General features: G+C 42.2%; 1 protein-coding gene across 1 annotated transcript; it reads right to left on the bottom strand.

Annotated features, from left to right (window-relative positions):
• Nucleotides 1-1,273: 1,273 nt before the first annotated feature.
• On the bottom strand, nt 1,274-21,827 carry PGK1 (phosphoglycerate kinase 1). Its single transcript, XM_035113574.1, has 11 exons — nt 21,675-21,827; nt 16,868-16,918; nt 15,346-15,501; nt 15,082-15,226; nt 12,036-12,139; nt 10,222-10,341; nt 6,313-6,427; nt 5,330-5,509; nt 4,905-5,082; nt 4,090-4,188; nt 1,274-1,751 (listed from the first exon to the last, which is right to left on the bottom strand). Exons 1-11 carry the CDS (start codon nt 21,737-21,739, stop codon nt 1,711-1,713), a joined length of 1,254 nt encoding a protein of 417 aa, XP_034969465.1. The 5' UTR covers nt 21,740-21,827; the 3' UTR covers nt 1,274-1,710.
• Between the last annotated feature and the right edge of the window lie 5,817 nt (nt 21,828-27,644).

The raw sequence follows: 27,644 nt of genomic DNA, 5'->3' as shown, positions 1-27,644 counted from the left end.
CGGCGCTCATCTTTACTTCCCTTGATTGGGATACTGTACCTCTGTTGATGGTAGCATTAGCTTTTTTTGCTGCTGCATCCCATTCATGTTCAGCTTATGGTCTAATAAGACTCCTAAATCCTTTTCACATGTACTACTGGTAAGCAGGGTGTTCCCCATCTTATATTTCTGCAGCTGGTTCTTCCTGCCTAAGTGAAGCGCCTTACATTTGTCCCTACTGAAATTGTGTTAGTTTGCATCCAGCTCTCAAATCTGTTAAGGTCATATTGAATCCAGATTCTGTCTTCAGTGGCGTTTGCTACCCGCATTCCAGTTTGGTGCCATCTGCAAATTGGATAAGCATCCCTTCAATCGAAGTTGTTTATAAAGATGCCGAACAACGGGCCCAGGACATAACCCTGCAGCATCCCATTTGTCCCTTTTCTCCGGGGTGAGGAACCATTAGTGAGCAATCTTTGGGTTTGGACAGTTAACCAGCTACAAATTCGCCTAAAAGTTAAGCTCATCCAGACTACATTTTGTCACAACACCTGTTGGAAACCACCAGGATAATTTGGCTTGCATGATGTACTTCAGGTCTTTGATCAAGGTCCTGCTTTTATTTCATTGGTATTCATTTTTGCCTCTCATTGGTATATCTTATATACGGTGCTAATGCTCCTGCTCTTTTGCTTTGGAGGAGGGGGAATTCTTTATGTTCTGGTTTGCTCTCTGTACAACTGAAAAACTAATAAAAATATATTTTTAAAAAATATATTTCCTCTAGTTCATCCCAATCCGAAACAGAACATTGTACCAATGTAATTCATTCAAACAGCGGAAGTAAGAGGCCTTTTCAAATAGTTGCACCCAACCTGGTGCTCTCCTGATGTTTTAAGGTTACAACTTCCCTCAGCCAAAGCCAGCTTGGCTCTTTTGGAAGGGAGTTGCCAACACCTGCATCCAGAAAATATGTGGCAGCAGGGTTTTTGCAGCCTCAAACATCTGGAGAGCACAAACTGTCCTAGAAACGGGTCCAACCTGCGATTTCCCAGTACTAATCAGATGTTTTTTTTTGTTGTTGTTGTCTTTATCTATCTGCCAGGCTTAAACAAACAAGTCTAGATAATTTGCCTGTTGTTAACATATGTCCCCACCATGTCCTCCAAAGGCTAAGAATTATAAGCAAGACTATAGAAGTGTACAAGAATAACCAGATGCACATAACAGTGTGAAGATAATGTGCATGATAGCCCGGGGGTGCGGGGGGAGAAGAAACGCACTACCAACTCTGTTGCATCTCAAAACATTTATTTAGGAGCTAACATTGCAGTTGACACCTGTATTTTCCCTCCACCTTGTGGTACTGTGCAAAGGTGAGAAGCAGCAGTAGCTAAACAAGCTTTTGAGATTGAATGAAGAAATTTGCTTTGAGGTACTGACAACTAGTAGAGGAACTTGGCCTTGGTAAAAAGGCAAAAATATATAAATATATCCACTCTAAATATCACAAAAACCATTTAACACTACAGTAGTTCAGGTGGGGCAACAGTCAACATCAGGTAAACTGCAGACAAGAACCATTTTAACGCTGCTGTAAATCTTCCAGGTTACTTTATCTGACGCTGCTGCCAGTACAAACATAGAAGCGCTGCAGTGGTTGCTTTAAGGGCTGTGCACAGGAACATGTCAGGGAGGAGCTCTTATTCATCCCACGCTCTCCATCTACTGCTACACGCTGCTCAGAGCAGCCACACCAGGAAGAACTTTACCTGCACAGCATAAGAGAGACAAACACATATAAATATGCATCATGGAACACCTTTTAACACATCTATTAAGAATCTATAAAGGATGGTACATGGAAACTGGCTTTGGCTGACACTTTAATGACTGCCTTACCTCAGGCAGGTGCATTTGCTGTACTTTTCTGGCATCTGCTAAAAACATTATTGTTTAGACAAGCCTGTCCAGATGTTCAGAAAGTTGATGTGTGTTTTAACCTGTCTTCATTCTATTGTTATTTTTCTTCTACTAAAATAGATGTAAAAGCTTGACAGGTGCTTTCACATAGCACCAGAAACAGGTTTTTTTTTCCAGAACAGCAGAGTAATCCAATGCCAGACTTCTCAGAGGTTTGTTGTTGTTTAGTCGTTTAGTCATGTCCGACTCTTCGTGACCCCATGGACCATAGCAGAGGTTAGCCTCTTTTAATTCAAAGAGGTTAGCCTCTTTTAATCCAATAATAAAACATATTCCCAGATAAATGTGCTTTAAAATGTGCTTTAAACCCTAAGATTATTTTATTTTTTCTCTGAATTCCTGATACACATCTTGCACTATGCGACTTAGTTAATATCATTAAGTTTGCTACTGGGGTATTAGTCAGGATTTTGAAAAACTTTAAATGCTGATCTGTATAGAAAGCACAGTCACAGTCCTGAAGGTGGACAGATAATAAAGTATGGAAATTGCCTCAAGTGCTGAAAGCTCTCCATGAGCTTTTAAAGAGGCTTGTTATCATTCTGGAGCAGACTGGGGGTAAGAATGAGGCAGCAGTAGCTGATCTAAAAGCCACTTAGTGAAAGGCAAGGTCTTTTGACACACTCAGGTGACTGCTATTATTTATTGCCTTTCTATCCCCCCTGTCCTCCATGATTCTCTTCCCTCTCCATTTTATCCTACAACCACCCTGTGAGGTGGGTTAGACTCAGTAACTGGCCCAATCAAGGTCACCCAGTGAGTAAGGATTTGAACCTTGGTCTCCCAGGTCCTTGTCCAACACTGACCACTACACCATACTGCCTTTCTAGACCACACAAGCTAGGATTAAAATAGAAACCCACTGGCCTCATAGGTTTTCATGGAGTTGAGCATTAGATGAGAAAATAACTCATAAATTACATGTTGCCAAAGGCTCAGAGGACCCTGAAAAACCCTATGCTCTTTGGTGGGATTGTATCTTATTTACAATGAATAGACACACACGACTCCCTCTCCATGGTACATTGATGGCCTTAAGTACTCTATTTACCTAAGTCTCCTCTAGATATACAGTGGTACCTCTGGTTGTGAGCGGGATCCGTTCCGGAGGCCCGTTCGCAACATGAAAAGGCCGCATCCTGAAGCGCTAAATCTGCGCACGCGCATGACGCAATTCTGCGCATGCGCCAAACCCAGAAGTAACCCGTTCTGGGACTTCCGGGTTCGGCGCATCCGTAACCTGAAAAGACGTAGCCCACAGCAGACGTAACATGAGGTATAACTGTACTGCATTTCTTTTTTGTATTTGTACAACCTATTATTTTTATTGTATTGTTTGATGTACTCCAATACAAAATTATTTTTTAACGAATTCTGCAATCTGTGACTTTTTATCCAATTCCTTTCTCCCCAGTCTTAAGCTGCCTAACGATTCTTCTACAATTAAGGAAAAGGAGTTTGGTGCAATTTAAAACTCTGAAGTTTAGTGCCACTTAGCAACGCCTACATTTCCCAAAATGTCTTCCTTTGGTGCGTATGCCATTGCAGGTCTCCTTTTACTGGTCTGCATTCTTTCATTTCTCCACTACTTCCTAGGCAACATAAACAAAGCCCTTTCAGAACATAACTTTTGGTAACAACAGCTGACGAGTCCAGGGACCTCCCTGTCCAATAACCTTAAGAGGAGCAGCTACTCTTCCTGCTCTCTCTTACATTCAAGTCTTTCACTGGGAATAATCTGCTGCTTTTTTGTCAGGAAAATTAATGTATCAATACTTTTGAAATATTAAGATTTATTTTTATTGTATTGTATATGCATCTGTTTATTCTTGAGAGCCTTTGGGCTGAAAGGGGAGGTTGGGTGGCCATCTGTCGTGGGTGCTTTAGCTGAGATTCCTGCATTGCAGGGGATTGGACTAGATGACCCTTGAGGTCCCTTCCAACTCTACAATTCTAAAGAAACAAACAGTAGCATAACATGACATTGATTTTCTTTAGCCACTTGGCCCTGGTCTTTGAAGAGTAATCATTTGTGTGGGTAGCTGTAAGCATGACCTAGGTACAAAAAAGCATACAAGCAAAATTAATCCCCTGGACATCTTTAAGGAAGAGGGAAAAACACACTACCTTCTAGGAGTTCCAAGCTAGCACCACCTCCAGTGCTAACATGGCTAACTTTATCCTCGGTGTTCCATTTGGCACAGCATGTAGCAGTGTCTCCACCACCTGTTCAAGGAAACACAGTCAAGGAATCTGAAAATGGTTTTGGAAGCTTAACTGCGAGGTTGCCTTACCCCATACACTGGCACAGTGATAGGTGCCACATAATACTATTTGCATTTGTAAGAAACTGGTATTTTAGTGTGGCATTGGAACTCCCTGACTATAGATATCAGGCAGGAGCCATTGCCATACTCTTTTTGGCGCCTGCCAAAAACGCCAAGTTCCTGACTATCATTCAAGGCACCCCAAGGGCACACTGGCTGAAAACCATTGCACTAAAGGGATTACCGGGGTGTGTGCTGAGAGGCAAGGAGGTCACTGGAGATTAAAATGACTATGAGACTTTGAAAGGCTGGTATCACTGGAGAAAGTTCAGTTAAATAGTTTTAATTGGATTTTGAATAAATGCGCAATTAATTGTTACTATTTTGAATTGCATTGTTACTATCGTTGTTAGTGGGTTGTAGAATCTGCTTTTTTGAATAATGTTAAATCAGTTAGGGTAGGGGCAGGGGTACTGGGTATGAATTTGTGAAACCAAGGGGGTGGTGGCCCCAAAATGTTTAGGAACCACTGGCTTAAAAGCTCAGTCCCAGAGTCTGACCTTGTATAAGGAAACTTCTTAAACCCTACTTACGAAAGGGGGGGGAATCAAGTATTCGAAAAGACTGTAAAACTATTCATTTGAACTGGAGAAGATGACGAATGGTGGCTCTTACCAATAATGGTGATGGTGCCTTTGGATGTAACTTCCACAACTTTATCCATCACAGCTTTGGTTCCTTTAGAAAACTTGTCCCACTCAAAGACACCGACTGGACCATTCCACACAATCAGCTTGGCCCTGCCCACAGCTTCCACAAACAGCTTAATGCTTTCAGGACCACAATCCAAACCCTAGGATCAAAAAGGGGAGGGTGGAAGCTGTTCAGCAATTGCACCAGAAAGATCAAAGAAGTAGAAGAGCTCCTCACCCCCCCCTCAACCAACCAACCAACCAACCTCTCTCCAGTCTTTAAACCAGAATTCTCCACGCGGGTGCCCTTTGATGCTTTCAACTGCAACTCCCATCAACCCCATGCTATCTGGAGATGATGGGAGCTGTAATCCAAAGCATCTGCAGGGAATCAAGAGTTAAACCTACCATCCATCCATCAGGGATCCCAGAGGCCACAGTGGCTTCTCCAGTGTTAGCATTCTCATCAAATTTATCTGCAGTGATGAAGTCAACAGGCAAAGTGATGCGTACACCATTCTTCTCTGCTTTTGCCATCAGGTCCTTGACTATTTTTGATCCTTCTTCATCATACAAAGAGTTGCCAATCTGGAAGCAGAAGAGAATGCACTATGCAGCTATCTATAGATGTTTATGTAGATTGCTACAAAGCAAATCAGAATCTCAAAAGCAAGGTATTTATTATTATTAAATCCAAGTGACATCAATAGATAATATGGGTATGTTAAAGAAACTGTAACTAACAGAGGACAGAGAATTACAGTAATGCAACCTCTTAACTGCTGCCAGGATTATTATGTGTCAAAACGGGGGAGGGGGGAAAGATAACAAGAAAATCAACCTAGAGGAAACTAAAACCTAGGACCTAGTATTATTATTATTTATCAAATTTATATACTGACATCTGTAAATCTCAGGGCGGTTCACAATATAAAATTACAATATGAAACCCACAAAATACTTTAAAAATATAAGAAAAAAGCAACAATTCCCCCTACCATAACACATTTAAAAGAGCATTAGATTTCAATCAGCCGAAGGTCTGGGTGAAGAGGAATGTTTTTGCCTGGTGCCTAAAGTATAACTGAAGGCACATGGTAAGTAACCATGGTTAAGCTTACATAGTTAAAACCAAACAGGGCAGGTAACAAACAAATGTCTTCATCGAGAAATGAAGTCTTTTAAAGCTTGTGTTCTCTGGAAGGTTTAGACTACAATTCCCATCAGCTTCAGCCAGCACAGCCATATGATGCTGGGGCGGATGGAAGTTGCAGTCCACAACACATGGAAGACACCAGCTTGGGGAAAGGTTATATAGAAACAGTCAAGAAAACATAATAAGCATCTTTCATTGCCCAATTTATATATAGCAGACACTGCATGTTGCATACCTTCATGTTTTTGAGCACTTTAAGGAAGGTAAAAGCCATTCCACCACCGATAATCATCTCATTGACTTGATCCAGCATGTTTTTGATCAGCTGAATCTTATCCTGAACTTTAGCGCTGATGAACAGAACGAGGGTAGGGAAAGCAGAAGAAAACTGTGAGTTAATGCACCACTTTAGTTCATTAGCAGGGTTGTAGACAAGCCTACTATTGCCCAGTTTCACTTGTTATCAGTACATAATACAGAAAAATAAATATTAGCTGCCAAGTATCCCGTTTTTCATGGGAAACCCCCGGATTTTAATCCGAATCCCACTGTTCTCCCGAATGGAGAAAAATCCCAGAAATCCCCCAGATTTCCTACCTGCCAGGGAGCCTCCATTTTGGGTGCCGCTCTTCCCATGTGTGGGCACCGGAAATTGGGCAGAGCGGCACCGGAAGTCGCTTCTACGTAGAAGCGACTTCCGGTGCCGCTCTGCCAGATTTCCGGTGCCCACACATGGGAAGAGCAGCCCCAGAAGTTGCTTCTACGCAACATCTGGTGCCACGCTGTTGCTGATCCCGCATTTTTCAGTGGGAGACTTGGCAGGTATGAAATAAATACAGAAAATAAATAAATACATAATTATTGATGAATCTTGATAAGAGGGGGGAAATGATGAAGTCACATGTATTGATACTTATGTAGGATAATCTAGGATTTCTCTTAAAGCAAAAAAGGGGATAAAGTTACAAGTGTTAGAAGCCCCCTCTCCACCCCTGCCTGGGAGAAAAAAAATCGAGCTTTGGCTAATGATTTTAATGTGTATCTATAAACACAACTACAGGAGGTACCCAACATTTATTAAGTATGTGGTATGGTTGGACTCTTGTTCCAACTTCTTCCACTGCATTGGATGTTACTAGGATTTAATCTCATTTTACAGAAGCATGAAGCAATTTAACTCAAAGCAAAACAGGAAAAGTTGCAGCAAAGTGGGAAGGGAAATACTCAGGGTCTCCAAAGCTACCCACTCTAGTGTGCTGCTCCCCCCAAAACAGATTCTGAACAAGGCACTGTCTTGTTTTTATTGATTGTATGTAAGCCACTCAGCGAGTGGCACTGTGGTCTAAACCACTGAGCCTAGGGCTTGCCAATCAGAGGGTCGGTGGTTTGAATCCCCGCGACGGGGTGAGCTTGTCGCTCAGTCCCTGCTCCTGCCAACCTAGCAGTTCGAAAGCATGTCAAAGTGCAAGTAGATAAACAGGTACCGCTCTGGCGGGAAGGTAAACGGCGTTTCCGTGCATTGCTCTGGTTCGCCAGAAGCGGCTTTGTCATGCTGGCCACATGACCCGGAAGCTGTACGCCAGCTCCCTCGGCCAGTATCGCGTGATGAGCGCCACAACCCCAGAGTCGGTCACGACTGGACCTAACGGTCAGGGGTCCCTTTACCTAAGCCACTCTGGGAACCTCTGGTTAAGAACTTAATTCGTTCCGGAGGTCTGTTCTTAACCAGAAACTGTTCTTAACCTGAGACACCACTTTAGCTAATGGGGGCTCCTGTTGCTGCCGTGCGGCGGCAGCATGATTTCTGTTTTCATCCTGAAGCAAAGTTCTTAACCCGAGGTACTATTTCTGGGTTAGCAGAGTCTGTAACCTGAAGCGTTTGTAACCCGAGGTACCACTGAAAATAGTTATTTCTAAAAGACATTATACGCTACAATTGTACCTTGGTTTTTGAACAGAATGCGTTCTGGAAGTCCGTTCAACTTCCGAAGCGTTCAGAAACCAAGGCGCGGCCTCCGATTGGCTTCCAATTGTGCAGGTTCGTCGGAAACAATAGCAGAAGCAGCATCGGACATTCAGCTTCCAAAATAAGTTTGAAAACCGTAACACTCACTTCTGGGTTTTGATTGTTCAGGAACCGAAATGTAAGAGTACCAAGGCATTCAACAAGTACCAAGGTACAACTGTACTGGTAGCACTGGTTAATAGGAACACAGGAAATGACTCGCTTGGGTTCATTAATGTCAGAGTTCACTGGTCATATTCACTGGTCAATCTAGCAGAGTGTACTCTCCAAGGACTGGCAGGAACTCTCCAGGATTTCAAAAAGGGTTCTCTCTCAGCCCTACTTGGAAATGATAGGACTAGACTAGACTTTCATTATGCAAAACACGTGCTCTGTAATGATTAAATTTATCACCCACCTTCTCACCAGTTGGTTTCATTTGACACCCACAATAATGGGCTGACCATATGTAGAGTCTACAGTCCTACCTCCGTTCAATTTCCGAAATGTTCGGAAACCAAGGTGCGGCTTCTGATTGGTTTCCGATCGCGCAGGTGCACTGGAAACAATAGCGGAAGCCGCACCGGATGTTCAGCTTCCAAAAAGTCCCAAAAGCGGAACACTCACTTCCGGTTTTTAATCGTTCGGGAGCTGGAACATTTGACTCCCAAGGGAGGTGAGGTACAACTGTACACCCTGCAGTTTTAGGTAAGAGATTTAAACAGTACATCTGCTGTTTTTAACATTATGAATCTAGTTGGCATAATGTTTAAAACTGGGGGAAGCAGGCTTACTCCCAACCTCCACGTTTTGGACTATAAGTCCCATCATTCCCAGTCAGCACAGGAAAGGCTGGCCTTTGGCAACACCATTAGGAAATTTAATGGATTTCTGGTAGCAGCAGCACAGCAAATGAACAGAGATGGGTCAAGTCAGGGCTGCAAGGCTACTGTGTTTTCTATTATTCATTGTTGCATGCTTGCCCCCCCAGAGGGGCCTTTGCTCAGCTTCAAAAGCTGGCTTTGTTTTTGCAGGGAAGAAAGGAACAGAAGGATTTTGTCATCAAAGCAGCTCAGGTCTTTGTACTTTATCATACACATCTTGAAAGCTGTAATTGGGGCAATCAGGAAGATTCAAAGCAGTGCCCAATAAGAATGAAATCTTAATTGCAATGCAGTCCTTGAGATTTGCATGAGGATTAAGATTTTGTATAACTACATTTGAGACAAGCTGCATTCTTAAAAAAACAACAACAACCCTGAAAAATGATTTAAAAACCCAATTTCATTTTTCTAAGCAAAGCCTGGGGAGGGGGGAATTCTAGACAAAAATGGCATGTTAGGCATAACATATAGAATTCTGGCATTTGACCACATGTTCTGAGACTGTACACCATCATCCATCACCATACTATGCCTCTTGGAAGCTGTAGGAGCTGACATGTATCCAGCTACAGTTCCTCATAGTTGCATAACGACAGGCAGTGTCAATTTACACACAGCACTGCTGAATACGGACTATGTTTGTACTTTAAACTTTGGTGGAAAGGTCACCACAGGCAGACATACAGATATGCTGATTTGGCCCATGACACAATATGCACTGACTGTACTCTACACTTTTATGTACTCTATTATGAACTGGTTTGAAAATGCCTTATTTATAGCCACATCAGAGAAACTGACCCACCAACTTCAGGTTCTCAGAGGGGAAGTGGGCCCATTTTTGTAGTTTAACAACACATTCAGGCAAATCTTATCCAAATGTGATTTCATGTGGTGTAGTTTTTGATTACAATATATGAGTTTTTGATCTGCTGTGTCTTATCTTGGAATACTGCCATATTGCCTTTTTTGCAAATTTCTTTTAATATTTTCTCCTTATCTTATACCTAATCATGCTCAAACATTTTTTCTTCTGACCACCCCTCTTTGTTAAATTGTTGGGGGTACTTCAGGCTTGTTTGTTATACATTTAATAAAATTTAAAAATATTATTTTAAAAAGAATGATTGAAATAGACATGGTATTGAGAATATGGAAGGTAAAACTATTTGCACAGCACAGTAAAACAATTATTTACAAGTTCACATAAAGGTAGAAGCAAACAACAATATAGGCAAATATATTTTGTCCGTACCCTCCCAGGATTGCTAGGAAGGGTCGCTCTGGGTTCTCTAGAGCTCTTGCAAAATACTCCAGTTCTTTCTTCATCAGGAAACCAGCAGCTTTGTGAGGCAGATTGACACCTACCATGGAACTGTTACATTGGGAGAGAAAATATACAAATCAGCCAATAAAAATGAGTTCCACTGTTGTTGTTTTGATGCTACAACACCCTTCAAGTCCACAACTGTGCAAATATGGTGGCGCTGTGGGTTAAACCACTGAGCCTAGGGCTTGCCGATCAGAAGGTCAGCAGTTCAAATCCCCGCAACACAGTGAGCTCCCATGGCTTGGTCCCTGCTCCTGCCAACCTAGCAGTTCGAAAGCACATCAAAGTGCAAGTAGATAAATAGGTACCACTACAGCGGGAAGGTAAACAGCTTTTCCATGTGCTGCTCTGGTTCGCCAGAAGCAGCTTAGTCATGCTGGCCACATGACCTGGAAGCTGTACACCGGCTCCCTCGGCCAATAATGCGAGATGAGCGCTGCAACCCCAGAGTCGGTCACGACTGGACCTAATGGTCAGGGGTCCCTTTACCTTTACACAACTGTGTAAAAAGGCATGCTACTTCAGAAGTCCACATAAAAAATTGATGTGTTGACAAATAAAAGAGCAAACATAAAAAATTTAACCAGTGTGTCACAGCATGGAAGACCAAACGTACAAAGATACACTGCAGCTCCAAAAAAGAAGCATTCTCCACCTTGTGAGCTCCATCATTCTTGAGAATAAAGGTTCTATATAGTCTTAAATGAGCCAGGCATTTGCATATACTGGTGGCACTGTGTGACCTCAGAAGTTAAACCATGCCTTGTATCACAAAATAGTTGAGCTCTTCCATCTACATACTTTCAGTTTATGAGGTAACAGAAGTTCAGAGCTTTTTTTCTGATCTAACAGGCACATGACCTGCAGATTCTGTAAAGAACTCCCCCCCCCCTCTTTTTTTTACATTTTCAATATGGAACACCCATTTTATGCTACTGGGTGAAATTCTAGCAAAAGGGAAGTGAAAAGATCCATCAGCAGAGTTTTGCTTTGTTAAATGAAGGATGGTTTTTAGAGGTTGCATGGCAACACCTGAAAGTTATTTCTGCAACTTGACAAAGGATATAGACTGAAAACATTTGCATGACAGAAACACACTTCTCATACCTTGGCAAACTTAAGTTTTCAAAACTGAATCAAAGAGTATCCAAGGTCTATGGCAGTCAAAAATTTCCATCCCACTGGGTGTCAATGTAATGCAGCTGCTTAGTAGAATATACAACTCAGCAGTTTGAGGAAAACTGAGTCCATATAAAGCTGTTTTCAGTCCATAAAGCAAACAATACTACATTGTTAATAAAGCAAATATCATTGTGTATTTCATAAAAGATCGAAAGGATTCTGTGATAATGGTGAGAATCCAAACCTAAAGATCTGTGGAATGGGTGCTGTTAAAGGTGCCACATAATTCTTTGTGTTGTACCCTGATACTCCCTGCCTACTCACATCAGGCAGGTACCTTTGCTATACTAGTATACTCTTTCCGGCTCATTCTTAAAACATTTTTGTTTAGGTGAGCCCATCTAGTCCTGCAGAAGTTACATGTGTTTCAATCTGTTTTTAGTTTATTAATTACCTGTTTTTACTGTCTTTTATTGATCATGTTAGTGTGTTTTTCTTCGTAAAGCACTTTGAGGATTCACAATACTCAAGAAGCATGTGCATTTTGTTAAAAGCCAGAGTCTCTGAAACAGACAGAAGCCCAGCTATGACAAAATAAAAGGCAGAGGCTTACATACCTATGAGCTCTGTGTGCAGTTCCAAAAGCATCATTGATATAAACATCTCCGAGTTTAGAAAGAGACACTCTGAAAGCATCCACCTTTGCAGAATCAGCCTTGATCTGGGAAGAGAAAGAGAATAAAAAACCCACCAGTTTTAGTTACTCTATCAATGGGCATTAGAAGCCACCAAATCACTGTTTAAATGGAATTGTTAACAGCTTTTCTTGGGGCATGGTAGGGAACCTTTCCATCCAGTAATCACAACAGTTGATCTCCTGGTATAAGATGTATTTTAAATGCCTCTGAGCACACTTGAAACTCTAATCTTGACAGCGGTATTAAAAAAATGGAAAGTGAATGCAGTACATATGAAAAGTACAAAAAATAAGGATGACAGGTGGGTTTTAAGCTTCATTAACATGCAATCAGCATTAAGCACTTCTGTACAGGTTGTTTCATTTATTTTATGTAGCAAACTTTATATACAGGTTGACTGCAATGAAACATCAAAACAGTTCTAGGAGAATGGGCCACATTTCTGTGTTGTTTATGAACTATGTACAGCAGAACAGCTCGTCGTATTGCTTCCACCATAAGGTGATTCTCATTCAATGCAAAAATTAGAGCTCTTCTCTTTTCTAGGCTAGTGAAAGCCATTCTGGAAGGGGTGAAGATTGTACTCTGGTAATGTTCATTATAAAAAAAATTAAGAAAGGATGTGACTCCCCTACTGCATCTTGAAAGAGCAAAACAGTTTGTTAATGAATCAGAATGAATGCACGCATTATATTTCCAACTTAAATTGTCTTTTAGATTTTTCTTTTATGCTGGTCTCAATGTAGGTGCTATGCTTTTGAGTTACCTTGTTAAGCAACCAATTAGTTTAATAAATGAATAAATAAATAAATAAGCAAGCTCTCTTCAGCCTTCTTGGCCAACACACAGAAAAGCAGTGTGGTGTAGTGGTTAGACTAGGAACTGGGATACCTGGGTTCAAATCGCTACTAGGCCATTGCCTGTCTGCCTAGCCTACCTCACAGCATTGTTGCAGGGATTAAATGAGCTCCTTGGAGGAAAATGTGGGATATAAATGAAATAAATAAATATCTTGTTCGTTCTTTGGTAGAGTTGTGCAGCTCAACCTGCCAAAGACTCTGCTCATATGGCAGTGGAGGTTGGGATCTTAAAAATAATCCTGTCTCAAGACTTGGAAGCAGCAGGAAACACTGCCAAGTAACAGTTGCATGCAGGCAGTACAGATCTGTAGCATTCCTCTAATCTTGAGGAGGGAAAAAAATCTATTATTATTATTGGTTTAAACTAATACAATCAATTGCTGCTTCATCTCCTCGGATGATCAGCTTTATGTACTTAGTTTAACTGTCTCTACTACAGCCAGTGGCAGCTAGCAGAATAGGAAGTATGTGCAATCCATTCTCCTTTAGCTCCTGATTAAGTCACCAGCACAGCACATAGGAGCAATGCATCTTAAGTGATTGCTGCAGCATTTCTAAGGCATCTGCTGTTTATTCCGCTCAGGCTTGTTAAGGCAGCCACCTTTCCTTTTGCTTCTCCAAGGTAACATACTAAAGCAGGAAAACAATGAGAAACAAGCCATACTTAAGGTGCGCAACCAGAGCAAATACTTAGCTTTTCTGTAATTTAAGATGGACACCCTCTCAAAAGATGAACTGCACCCAAATGGGCAATTCCAAATATTCTACATTCACTGAGGATTGTAGATAAGTAGTTTTATAACTGATTATATGCTGTTCACAATCTTTTTTCTTAATATTGGCAGCATAATTTTTTTGCTAGTACTGTAAATAATTACATTTCAGTGGGACAGGCAATACTATCCCAATATTTCAAGAATAGAAGAGAGATAGACACCAAAAAGGGAGGCCAGGGTCTTAAGGAAAAAAATGGGAGCAAGTGTTAAAAGTGTAAACACAGGTAACTTGACAGTTATTACTTTCGACTGGAGATGAGGACGAAAGGGTTGTGGCAAGAAGCTGAAATCTCTAAATTCAAGCTCTCCATCTTAAGAAGTTAATTTGCATGTACTTTTATAGCACAGTGTGGTGTTCTGTATCAAACTAAAAAAGGGTACTGTACTGTATATCACTGTGGCTGCATCAAAAGGGAGCCAAGACTCAAGTCTTAATGGGGTCAGAGGTGCTAAGAAAAGAAACCAAGTGGTCATGGCGACCTTCATTAAAATGTCAAGAGGTATGGATACCCAAGCGGCTGCCCAAGCAGACTGTAGCATCTGGATTCAAAGGTTTTGCCAGTCCCAGTTAACAGGGTTCAAACAGCCCATGAACAAAGCACAGCATTAACTGAGCAGAGAAGGGAAACATTCTTCTCACATGCTTAAACCTTAAACCCTTAAACTTGTGTTTCCCAAGCCAATTTAGACCGCCAACCCTTTGGTTCCAATAACTCCCCACCCTAAACTATAAAAAGCAGTACTCAAAACAGTGGTTTGCACAACCCACTAAGGAAGCGAATCACCCAGTAAGATTCAAAACGGTAATAATTAATTGTACATGTATTCAAAATCCAATTAAAATTACTTAGTGTAATTCGAATTGTTGATCTTGATCCAGCAATACTAGTTTTTCAAAGTCTGATTGTCATTTACACCAGCAGCCCACTGCCTATTAGCACCGTTACCCCCACAAGTACCACCCACTTTGGGTACCACACCCACTTTGGGTACCAAGAGGGTGGTTGGTATACACATGCTTTGGTGTCACCCCCTGAACATAACCCCTGCATAAAATGAATGCTACCTATATTGGTGCAAATAAAACCATATATCCCAAGGACACCAGTCACCACTGGCCTTCATTCCAATAAAATTGAACCTTGGAGAATCACCTAGAACCCCTGGATTCTCTCACCACTTGGGAGATTGGGGTGGCATATATCAATTTCTAGCTCTAACACCATCTGAGAGTAACTTTGTGGAAACATCTATATATGAGAGTGGCACAATTTAAGCACCCAGATGCGATGCAGTAGAGAAAGCAGAACTCAAGACGAGATGCCTCACCTTGTTCCCTGAAGCATCCTTTCCCTTCCCTTCCTCTTCTACATGGAATCGGAGGTTTTCCAGAAGAATGACTGAGCCAGTTGCAGGATTAGCGCAAGCAGCTTCCACCTCTGCACCCACACACTCATTCAGGAACATGACATCCCTGGAGACAATTCCCAGAAAAATGTATAGCTTCAGTTTACCAATTCTAAGGACGCTTCACAACAAATTCTCATTCAAAGCACCTCTTTCTAGTCAGTCTGTAATGTCATTGTGCCATACCTGTTTAGCAAAGCTTTGAGCTCTGCTGCTACTGGTTTCAATGAGTATTTGTCGGGCATAGGAACCCCATCAGGCCGTCCCAGGTGACTCATCAGCACCACAGACTTGGCTCCATTGTCCAAGCAATGCTTGATGCTTGGGACAGCTGCCTTGATTCTGCAACGAAAATAGAAGAACAGAAGGTTCCCACAGCAGTTCCTGCGACATCTAAGCTACATCAACAGATCATGGCTTTAAAGGAGAGATTATGCACATCAGCTACAGAATCAAGGGTTATTAGAATCAGGAAGTAATAGATCCCATTAGCCTCTTCATTCCTACCTCACCAAGGTAGAAATATCCTCCCTCATCAGCTGCTATGCCACACTAACTGTTCCCTACAATACAAACTGTCTTGGTCACTATCACTTTATCATGTGTGGGACTGTAACAAATGTTTCACTAGTCCTGTTAAAGATGGATCAGTTTGATACCATTAAAATCTTTGCAGTCATTTGCTTGCTTGGTGCACAGACTATCAGTTTGGTGCAAGAACTACTCAAAATGCAGAAATGCTGAAAATATAAGACAAAATAATAAAAAGCTCCTTTTGGGTGGTTGTGTTAAAAAGAAAAGGTTGTGGTGTCCACAGCAATGCCTAGTTAGCTACTCTGGCATGAATGTTCTGCAGCGGCTAACTTTTTAAAATCCTCATTCTCAATAAAATAATTTCTAATCCTGTTTTATCAATCCAGAGAAAAGAGGCACATCCAGCAGTTACAGAGGTCAGTAGGGCTTCTTGCTACTGGAACCACTGCCTGTAAGAGGGGACCTGCTTCAAGGGAGACAGGTCAGAGCTCCTAAGCACAGATCCTGCCTCAAGTTCTTCTCCCTGTTTGGCCCTGTCTTTCCGCTTTCTTTAAGGCAAAACCAGACACCAGCAATGGTCAAATTCAAAAATGTGTGTGGAGAAGCCTCTCCTCCCAAAGCACAATGAAAGTGTGAGCTGCTGGGAGAGCAATGGGACACCTCTCCTGCTCAAGACCACTCAAGCATTAGCAGGAAACATGAAGCTGGTATGATGAGTTGCCTTTAATCAGAGGCTATCTTGCTATCAACTCTGACTAGCAGTAGCTCCAAATAGAAAGCTGCCTTATACAGAGCCAGGCAATTGGTACATCTAAATCAGTACAGTATTGTCTATGCTAACTAGCAGCAACTCTCCAGGATTGTAGGAAGGGAGTTTTTCCCAACCCCACTTGGAGAAACCTTTGGGGTATGAACCTGGGAACTTCTGCTTGCAAGACCACTGAGCTTGCCCTAAATCTAGCTTGGCAGGACAGACTGAGCCCAAGACATGTTTCATACCATCAGTACCTCAGCATCTTACCTGGAAATGCCAGGGCATCAGTCCTGAAACCTCGTATGAGTAAAGTACTTCTTCTTCTTCTTTTTTTTTTACACTGAGTAACAGTCTACTAGCATCACTAAGTAAGGAATGACCAAGTATATGCCCTACTTGAAATTTGCAGGGGACACTTACCTTTGATTGTTGGTTATTTTGTTGTCCTTCATTGGAACATTGAAGTCAACCCTTTAAAAAAATGGGACAGAAATGTTTCAATGCAAGTAGTTGTTCACACCAACACAATTAATTACTGGGCACTGTAGTTAACAGCAAAAGCTGCACTTGGATGGGGTGAGTGCAGAGGGAGAGCTGTCACAGTACTACTCCCTTCCCCTGCTGAGTTGGTTGGTACAGCACTCAAAGGCTCTCAAATCCATGCAATGTCTTTTTTCTATACCAGGGATACAAATTTCAAAACCAGGGGTCAGTGGTGGATCAAAGACACCATGTGAACAAAAAAGCCTAACTGTGCTGAATCACTTTGGGTAAACCTGTTGCAAAAAAGGAGAAGGCTTGCAAAAGGGTTTTGCAAGAGCTGTCCTGTTTCAGAGGCTGCTTGAGTGAATTAATCCGCTTTCAGAGCCAGCATGGCATAATCGTCAGTGTGTCTGACTAGGAGACCAGGGCTTGAGTCTCCACTTGTCCATGAAGCTCACTGTCCCTCAATCCCACATCGTGGGATTGTTGTGGGGATAAAATGAAGGGGAAAACCATGTACACAACATAGAGCTCCTTGGAGAGAAAGGAAATTTTGCAAATGAGCAAATCACGCTGAGGCAGCTTCAACACTCATGAACAAGGCTATATAAGCCAGCTGTAATTCTTGCTGGAGGCTTCTGCCACTATTCAACCCCTAGGCAGGCAAAAGTTTAGAAATTCATTACTATGCAAATTAGAACACCAGAATGTTGTTGGGCCCCAAGTTTCATCAACTCCCAGTCAGCATGGGCAATGATGATGAAGGCTGCAGTCCAACAATACCCGTGTGTATGTCACAGGTTGGCCACTCCGGCCTAAAATAAAAGTGACCAGCTTTGAATATCTAAGTTATCAAGTATTAACAGAGATGCCCTTGACTAGAAAGCAATGGTTGAATTCAAAGAGAAAGGCAGAGAATAGGAGAAAAATGTTCCAATAACCATTCCATAACCAGGAATGGTAGGGGTTTGAGAGGCACAAAAGCCACCTAGACACAATATGAGATTTACAGGCAAGGTAAACACAGAGTCCAATCATCTTCAATATCTGTTATAATCCCTTGTTTTCCTTCACAAACTGCTTTAGCTATACTGTTGTAAAATAATAATAATCCGGGAAGGATGCAGCATATACCACATCTGAAGTACTTGCAGATCAAAGACTACCACCAGAGGCTTGGCTGTGACTATAGCAATGGGCTTTTATACAGAAAATCCAGGATCAAGTCACTTCTCAAGCTTGTATGATTGCCTTGGGTCAACCACTGTTTCTCTCTCCAACCTACCGTAAATACTCTGGGATGTTGCAATAACCATTTATTTATTTAACTACTGCCCCACTTTTGTGTAAACTACTGTTTTAGGTGCTGTACACAATCTCCCTGATCACAGATGCTTGACAATTCTAGCAAAATGTTATAAAATAAAACTTTTATTAAAAAAGATAATTCTAACAAAATTTTAGGGCTTGCATCACCTGGGATATCAAAAACAAGCACATAACATTTAGCAACAGGTAGGTCAGTGTCAGTGTTGGTCTGACGTAGTCAAAACAAAATAAAAAAATTCCTTCCAGCAGCACCTTAAAGACCAACTAAGTTTTTTATTTTGGTATGAGCTTTCATGTGCATGGTCTTTAAGGTGCTGCTGGAAGGAATTTTTTTATTTTGTTTCGATAACATTTAGCAAGCATTTGTCTCAAGCATTTAGCAACCACGTACAAGGTTTGGGTTTTATAAGAGGCCTGCTTGATTCAGCCAGCAGTGTACAAAACGTAGATTCAGTAGCAAACAGTGCTTCCAGAAACTCTTAAATCACATCCCTACGCATGGAGATTACTCAGCAAAGGCCTGCATGATGTAGCATGCCCCTGAGCAGGAAGAGCCTCAGAAGCCATTTCTACAAAGCATGCTGTGCCCCAAAGCAGGAAGAGACAGGAAGCCGTGTTGCATAATATAGCAACTGGCAGAACAGAACAGAACACATTACGATTAACAGGACTAGATTTTGTTTTAAGCGATTAACACAGGAAAAGGTGGTGTCAGGAATGTAAGATTTTTAGAATAACATTCCCCAAGTTTCAAAGGCAGGAAAGAAACCCAGGAACAATTCATTTCTTTTCTAGACTTCTCCATAAATAACGTGCTTCGGTATATAACATTCTGCTATCATTAAGTTAGATGGTAAATGTGGAGGACAGATGGGAGAATTGGACTGACGGCCACAGCATATAGAGGGTAAGCTTTTATTATGTATTTTGTGTTTTTATTTTGTATTTTTATGCTGTGAACTGCCCTAAGATCTTTGGATGAAGGGTGGCATACAAATCGAATGAATAAAATAAATAAATAGCTCCATGCTTTTGATGTTCTCATCATCCAGCTATAAATCAGACAGCAATTTAGAGCACAACACTGAACCAATGGAGATAATAAATTTAATGCACGAAGTAGGGTTATCACCTCACAGCCAGAATGAAATTCTTTTATCTTTGAAGATCTGGTACCTCAGTTACTGAGGGGGCACAGTGGAACAGAGTAAGCAGATAACTAAAGAGATGATAAAATCCAGAGTTTCCCTGCCTGAACTTTGCACCTATGTAGTTGTATCCATTGGCCTACATAAACACAAAGAGGCCATTGAACATCTCTACACAGGGTATCAAGTGGGAGGCTCACCAATCCCCTTATAGTTTGTGTGCAGCATGTGTCTTCACAGTGATTAAAGGTGGAGTCAAGTGACCAGACTGCAAGCTGGCAACTATTACCACAATGGAAGATGCTTGGAAAAGCAGGGTATGAATGAAAAAATGCCCATGATATTAAGGTCACTTGGTAATGCAAGTCTTTGGGATAGAACTATAAAAATGTAGAAAAGTGAAAGTGTTCCACTGAAAGTTTCACAAAGTTTAAGAGAGAAACTGTTGATATCTTCATGGAGGAAACTGAAATATGAATAACAAAATGAAATGCCCTTGCTAAACCTCAATGACCTTAAAAAAACCTGGAGACTTTTATAATACACATATACAAGGTTTGGAGACAATAAAAAATTCTCACACATTATGAGCAGCAAACTATTTCATAACAAATTTTCATGACAGTTTAAAGTATTTTTCTGGGGCTTAGAACTCAATACTGTACCTGAAATTAAAATACTTCCCTCAGCCCAGGATTCTAGTTTGGCTGACTTCTGCTTTTAATAAGGTAGTACTACAAAGTTTAGATGCAACTGATTTTTCCTCTTCTAATTTTGATTACCCTCCGTAGGCATACAATTCCTTAGCTTGGATTTTAGACTCCAGCCCCCACCTATGATCTCTTGGCAGGCTTGAAATAGTTTGGCATTTACAACCTTCCCTGTCAATCAAATTCTGGACTAAATGAAAATCCCTCTTTAATATTTCAATTAGTTGAAATAAATAGCTTAATTAAAGCACAATTCTGAAATTATAATATAATATGCATGAAAGTATAGTTCTATGCAATTTGCAACACCCAAAGGGATTCTGAAATGAAAATGAAGATCTTGCTTTGAAGTTGTTGTTGGTTTAATTGACTATAGGGAGCTCAGTATTACTTCTGGATAACGGAACCACCTACAACTCCTTTCCTGTACCTGACAAGAATCACTGCAATTCTTAGTCTTATTGCACAGGGTGGGATTGAAGCCAGCAAGCAATGAATAAAATAGGCATCTGCAAGTGTAAAAAGGTTTACTATGTGCATTCTGTATTAGCAACTTGTATAGTGATTTGTACAGTGATTATTAAGCACTGTTAGTATAAGTTAATACTTTCCTTTTAGAAGTCCTACCAAACATAATCACAGTCCAGTTCTCCCAGATTTGGACTAAAACAGCATAATCTTGTCCCCACTGTGTTCAATTATTTATAAGTGACCATATTCAGAATACACAACATAAGATGTGTAACATCTTAATTAAAACAGAAACTAGAGTTTTTATGGTTTCCTGTTCCTGTGACTTTATGGTTAGCACCTAAAAGGCAGCGCTTTACTACTTTCCTATACTGTAAAGGGTTTGTGCTAATCATTCCACAATACTGCTCCTTCCCACGTGGGTAACTATAGGCCTTAAGGCTATTTTGACTCCAAATTTGCAAATGGGGGGGAAACTGATATGCCATGTAAATATTCTGTGATGGCTGAAAAGTTCAGCAGCAGATGCAAGTCACTGTGTTGTAGTGTTTGAAGTGTTGCACCACGTAGGGCCTCTGGCAGCCCAGAGTTCAACTCCCTGCTCAGCCTTAAAGATCAATAGGTGACCTTGAGCCAGTCGCTGCCTCTCGGCCTAATCTACCACGCAGGGTTGTTGGGGGGATAAAATGAGGTTAGAGAAAACTACCTAGGTCTCTTCGGAGGGGCCTGGGTAAGGTGGGATATAAATACAACTGTTTCTCCTCCTAACATTCTCTGCTTCGCCAGTACTTAACTGAAAGCCTCAGTAAACGTTAACATAAAAATCAACTCAACCCATAACGGTTTATGTTCATTAACGTGCTAATTCTTACATCACTTGCTTTGCCACCACTTAATTGAAAACCTCAATACACATTGCACATATATAAATGCGAACAGATAAGCGAACCTCTCCCCCACCAAACCCTCTTGAAGATGCATTGCTTTCCCTCCCCCTCCCACCACCCTACCCCAGGCTACGCAGTTTTGCACCCAGCCTAGGCGGTGCAGGCCTACGACGAAAAAGAAGCAGCGAAAGCAGCTCACCGCATGACCACGCGCTTGCCCTTCACGTCCACTTTGTCCAGGGTGAGCTTGGTGGATAGAGACATTTTCGGAGCAGGAGCAAACAGACTGTAACCTCGTTCGCCGGCAGCAAGAGAAAGAGGCGGAGGGAGGACGAGCTAGCGCTGCTGCAGCCGGAGCGTATCGACCGGAGCCCCGCCTACCACCGGCTTCGGGATTGGCCGGGCAGCGTCACCCGCGCCGAGGATTGGCTCAGAGGGCTGCGTCAATCTCGGAGTGGGTGGGGGAACCGGGGCACCGGCTGACGGCGCGGTGGTCACGTCTCGCACGCAGCAATGCCTCAGAAAGGGCGGGAAGCTCCTGAGGGGAGAAGAGCGGTTGGGCACCTGGTCTGCCTCGTCGCCTGAGGGGACTGACCGCCCTCGCGGGGTACCCAAAGTGTGTCCCCGTGCCACGTTATACAAGCACAAGCACAAGAATGTTGTTGTTTAGTCGTTTAGTCGTGTCCGACTCTTCGTGACCCCATGGACCATAGCACGCCAGGCACTCCTGTCTTCCACTGCCTCCCGCAGTTTGGTCAGACTCATGTTCGTAGCTTCGAGAACACTGTCCAACCATCTCGTCCTCTGTCGCCCCCTTCTCCTAGTGCCATCAATCGTTCCCAACATCAGGGTCTTTCCCCAGGATTCTTCTCATGAGGTGACCAAAGTATTGGAGCCTCAGCTTCAGGATCCGTCCTTCCAGTGAGCACTCAGGGCTGATTTCCTTAAGAATGGATAGGTTTGATCTTCTAGCAGTCCATGGGACTCTCAAGAGTCTCCTCCAGCACCATAATTCAAAAGCATCAATTCTTCGGCGATCAGCCTTCTTTATGGTCCAGCTCTCACTTCCATACATCACTACTGGGAAAACCATAGCTTTAACTATATGGACCTTTGTCGGCAAGGTGATGTCTCTGCTTTTTAAGATGCTGTCTAGGTTTGTCATTGCTTTTCTCCCAAGAAGCAGGCGTCTTTTAATTTCGTGACTGCTGTCACCATCTGCAGTGATCAAGGAGCCCAAGAAAGTAAAATCTCTCACTGCCTCCATTTCTTCCCCTTCTATTTGCCAGGAGGTGATGGGACCAATGGCCATGATCTTGGTTTTTTTGATGTTGAGCTTCAGACCATATTTTGCGCTCTCCTCTTTCACCCTCATTAAAAGGTTCTTTAATTCCTCCTCGCTTTCCGCCATCAAGGTTGTGTCATCTGCATATCTGAGGTTGTTGATATTTATTCCGGCAATCTTAATTCCGGCTTGGGATTCATCTAGTCCAGCCTTTTGCATGATGAATTCTGCATATAAGTTAAATAAGCAGGGAGACAATATACAACCTTGTCGTACTCCTTTCCCAATTTTGAACCAATCAGTTGTTCCATATCCAGTTCTAACTGTAGCTTCTTGTCCCACATAGAGATTTCTCAGGAGACAGATGAGGTGATCAGGCACTCCCATTTCTTTAAGAACTTGCCATAGTTTGCTGTGGTCGACACAGTCAAAGGCTTTTGCATAGTCAATGAAGCAGAAGTAGACATTTTTCTGGAACTCTAGCTTTCTCCATAATCCAGCGCATGTTTGCAATTTGGTCTCTGGTTCCTCTGCCCTTTCGAAATCCAGCTTGCACTTCTGGGAGTTCTCGGTCCACATACTGCCTAAGCCTGCCTTGTAGAATTTTAAGCATAACCTTGCTAGCGTGTGAAATGAGTGCAATTGTGCGGTAGTTGGAGCATTCTTTGGCACTGCCCTTCTTTGGGATTGGGATGTAGACTGATCTTCTCCAATCCTCTGGCCATTACTGAGTTTTCCAAACATGCTGGAATATTGAGTGTAGCACCTTAACAGCATCATCTTTTAAAATTTTAAATAGTTCAGCTGGAATATCATCACTTCCACTGGCCTTGTTATTAGCAGTGCTAGTTCTAAGGCCCATTTGACTTCACTCTCCAAGATGTCTGGCTCAAGGTCAGCAACCACACTACCTGGGGTGTATGAGACCTCCATATCTTTTTGATATCATTCCTCTGTGTATTCTTGCCACCTCTTCTTGATGTCTTCTGCTTCTGTTAGGTCCTTACCACTTTTGTCCTTTATTATGGTAATCTTTGTACGAAATGTTCTTTTCATATCTCCAATTTTCTTGAACAGATCTCTGGTTTTCCCCATTCTATTGTTTTCCTCTATTTCTTTGCATTGCTAGTTTAAGAAGGCCCGCTTGTCCCTCCTTGCTATTTTTTGGAAATCTGCATTCAGTTTCCTGTATCTTTCACTATCTCCCTCACATTTTGCTTGCCTCCTCTCCCCCGCTATTTCCTCATTGGACAGCCATTTTGCTTTCTTGCATTTCCTTTTCCTTGGGATGGTTTTCGTTGCTTCCTCCTGTATAATGTTACAAGCCTCCATCCATAGTTCTTCAGGCACTCTGCCCACCAAATCTAAAACCTTAAACCTGTTCCTCACTTCCACTGTGTATTCGTAAGGGATTTGATTTAGATTGTATCTTACTGGCCCAGTGGTTTTTCCTACTTTCTTCAGTTTAAGCTGGAATTTTGCTATAAGAAGCTGATGATCTGAGCCACAGTCAGCTCCACGTCTTGTTTTTTCTGATTGTATAGAGCTTCTCCATTGTTGGCTGCCGAAAATATAATCAATCTGATTTTGATGCTGCCCATCTGGTGATATCCATGTGTAGAGTTGTCTCTTGTGTTGTTGGAAAAGAGTGTTTGTGATGACCAGCTTGTTCTCTTGACAGAACTCTTTTAGCCTTTGCCCTGCTTCAATTTAAACTCCACGACCTAACTTGCCAGTTGTTCCTTTTATCTCTTGATTCCCTACTTTAGTATTCTAATCCCCTATAATGAGAAGAACATCCTTCTTTGGTGTCCTTTCTAGAAGGTGTTGTAAGTCTTCATAGAACTGGAGGATTTCAGTTTCTTCAGCACCGGTAGTTGGTGCATAAACTTGGATTACTGCCTTGGATTCGTATCGAGATCATTCTATCATTTTTGAGATTGCATCCCAGTACAGCTTTTGCCATTCTTTTGTTAACTATGAGGGTCACTCCATTTCTTCTACGGGATTCTTGCCCACAGTAGTAGATATGATAGTCATCCAAACTGAATTCACCCATTCCCGTCCATTTTAGTTCACTGATGTCCAGGATGTCAATATTTATTCTTGCCATCTCATTTTTGACCACATTCAGCTTACCTTCATTCATGGTTCTTACATTACAGGTTCCTATGCAATATTTTTCTTTACAGCATTGGACTTTCCTTTCGCTTCCAGGCATATCCGCAGCTGAGCGACCTTTCGGCTTTGGTCCAGCCACTTCATCAGCTCTGAATCTACTTGTACTTGTCCTCCGCTCTTCCTCAGTAGCATGTTGGACACCTTCCAACCTGAGGGGCTCATCTTCCAGCGTCATAACTTTTATATGCCTGTTGTCTTTGTCCATGGAGTTTTCTTGGCAGGGATACTGGAGTGGCTTGCCGGTTCCTTCTCCAGGTGGATCACGTTTGGTCAAAACATAACTTCTCTAAGTTATTTAAGCCCCTTCGCCATGACAAGGCAGTGATCCATGAAGGGGTGTGCATCACATACTGATCTATATAGGTTAGCTGCAGCTGGCAAGAGGACTATGGTGAGTTAAAATGCCAATCACCACCTACAACAGCCATGCCTGCAAACAAATGTGTAGGTTTTGAATCGTGGAAGGTACTTATGTATTTCTGAAATATTTACATGCTATGTTGCCACCTTTTTTTAAAGGGCTGGAAGACTCTTTTTCCCATGCTACACCAATGAGCTGTGGTAGTAAGGGATATGGTCATGAATATCTCTTAAGCCATGCTGCAGATTATATGACTCATAAAATCATCTTATTCCAGTAAATGGTGGTTTTGGCTTCTAAACCAAAGGCTGTAGTAGCAATAACAAGGCAGATAATTGAGTATTGCATCATCTGCAGCAAATGTAATAAAATAACTACCAGAGGAGATGTGTTTGGAATGATCGTATTAAACATCATATTTGAGATTAGAAAGAATAACATTTTGTCTCCTGTGGTAAAAATATACTAATAAAGAAGGCAATAACATTAATGGCATTATGGTAGACATCTGTCTTTATTGCCAAGGTAGAAACTTGTAAAAAGAAACAAAATCGGCATGAATTTCTCTTTAGAGCTTAAGCTCATGCTCATTTTTCTCGATAAGAGTCTCAATTCAAATGTCCCCCACCCCCTGTACTTTACTGAACTGATATTTATTGGATTATTGGCTTGGATTGAAGCAGTGTATGCCAGAAGTGTATGTGGGGCTACCCTTGGGCTTGGTCCAAAGGCTACAGCTTTTGTGCAAAATGCTGCGGTGTCTTGTGTCTTGGCCAAAACCATCACGGTGGTTCTGGCGTTCATGGCCACCAAACCCGGATCCAGGATGAGGAAATGGGTGGGGAAATCTCTTGCCAACTCTGTTCTTCTGGCTTGCTGCTCACTTCAGGCCAGTATTTGTGCTCTTTGGCTCTGCACGGCTCCTCCCTTCCCAGATGTGGACATGAACTCTCTGGCGGAGGAAATCATTGTGGAATGCAACGAAGGCTCTGCCACCATGTTTTATTGTGTCCTGGGGTACCTGGGATTCCTGGCCATTGTCAGCTTCACCATGGCTTTCCTGGCCAGGAAGTTGCCAGACAGTTTCAACGAAGCCAAGTTCATCACTTTCAGCATGTTGGTGTTCTGCAGCGTTTGGCTGTCCTTTGTCCCCTCTTATCTGAGCACCAAAGGGAAGCAGATGGTGGCTGTGGAGATCTTCTGCATCTTGGCCTCCAGTGCAGGCTTGCTCGCTTGCACCTTCTTCCCCAAATAGTACATAATCCTTTGGAGGCCCGACTTGAACAGCAAAGACCACTTGATTCGGAGGAGCAAATAAGAGTCAACTTGCAACATTGATGCCTTTAATTGTTGCATTATTAGAAAATGCAGGCATTTGTTGGAAGAAAACCGGCCAAGGAAATCCCTTGTGTGTCCCAATTCTTATCTTTTTCATACTCAGTGTTTTCACCCCTTTCTTGTCATTGTCTATTTATATACAGCATTTTTCACAATCTGTGCTTGAACTGGTTTACCCAAAAATCTAAGTCTAAACACAGTAATACATAAGAACATAAAGGAGAACTTGCTGGATCTGGCCCATGACACATTTAGTCCAGCATCTTGTTCTCACAAGGGCCAACCAGATTATTTTTGATATTATTATTTTTTTAAGTTGTATACCACCCTTCATTTATTATTATTATTATTATTATCCGCCCAACTGATTAGGTTGCCCCAGCCACTCTTGGTGGCTTCCAGTATATATAAAAACATAATAAAACATCACATACTAGAAGGCTTCCCGATCCTGGGCTGCCTTCAGATGTCTTCTAAAGGTTATATTGTTATTCATCTCCTTGGCACCTGAAGGAAGGGCATTCCACAGGGAAGGAGCCACTACCGAGAAGGCCCTCTGCCTGCTTCCCTGTAACCTCACTTCTCGCAGTGTCAGGGACTGGGCAGAGGAGGAATGGTGGAGATTGCCTCTCCAGCCTGATCCTTCCAGGGAGGAGTAAGAAGAGGAAGACAGTTTAGAGTTACAACAGGAGTTTGAGGGAGGCCGCAGAGGGCAGTAAAAAGGGGATGGTAAGACACATTCCCTTGTCTTTGTACATTCTTGGGTAACCAGCCCGGAGTTGCCAGCAGCTGCCTGACATGCAGTGAGGGAACCTCCAGAAGGCTCTCAGAGTTGGAACTCAGTGTCCAGGCTGAACGATGGAGGCTCCTTCAGGTATAAGCCCATAGATCTCAGGGTTCTTCACCACATGGACCTGCAATGTTGAAACCACAACCTGCATAATAAAATTAAGAACAACAACAAACCAACAATCTCCCCTTCTGCAACACATTTGAAAGGGCAC

This window comes from Zootoca vivipara, chromosome Z (assembly GCF_963506605.1).
Source record: "Zootoca vivipara chromosome Z, rZooViv1.1, whole genome shotgun sequence".
In the NCBI taxonomy this organism is placed as follows: Eukaryota; Metazoa; Chordata; class Lepidosauria; order Squamata; family Lacertidae; genus Zootoca; species Zootoca vivipara.
Note: the sequence above shows the minus strand (reverse complement) of the source record. Positions and strands in the feature narration are given on the sequence as shown.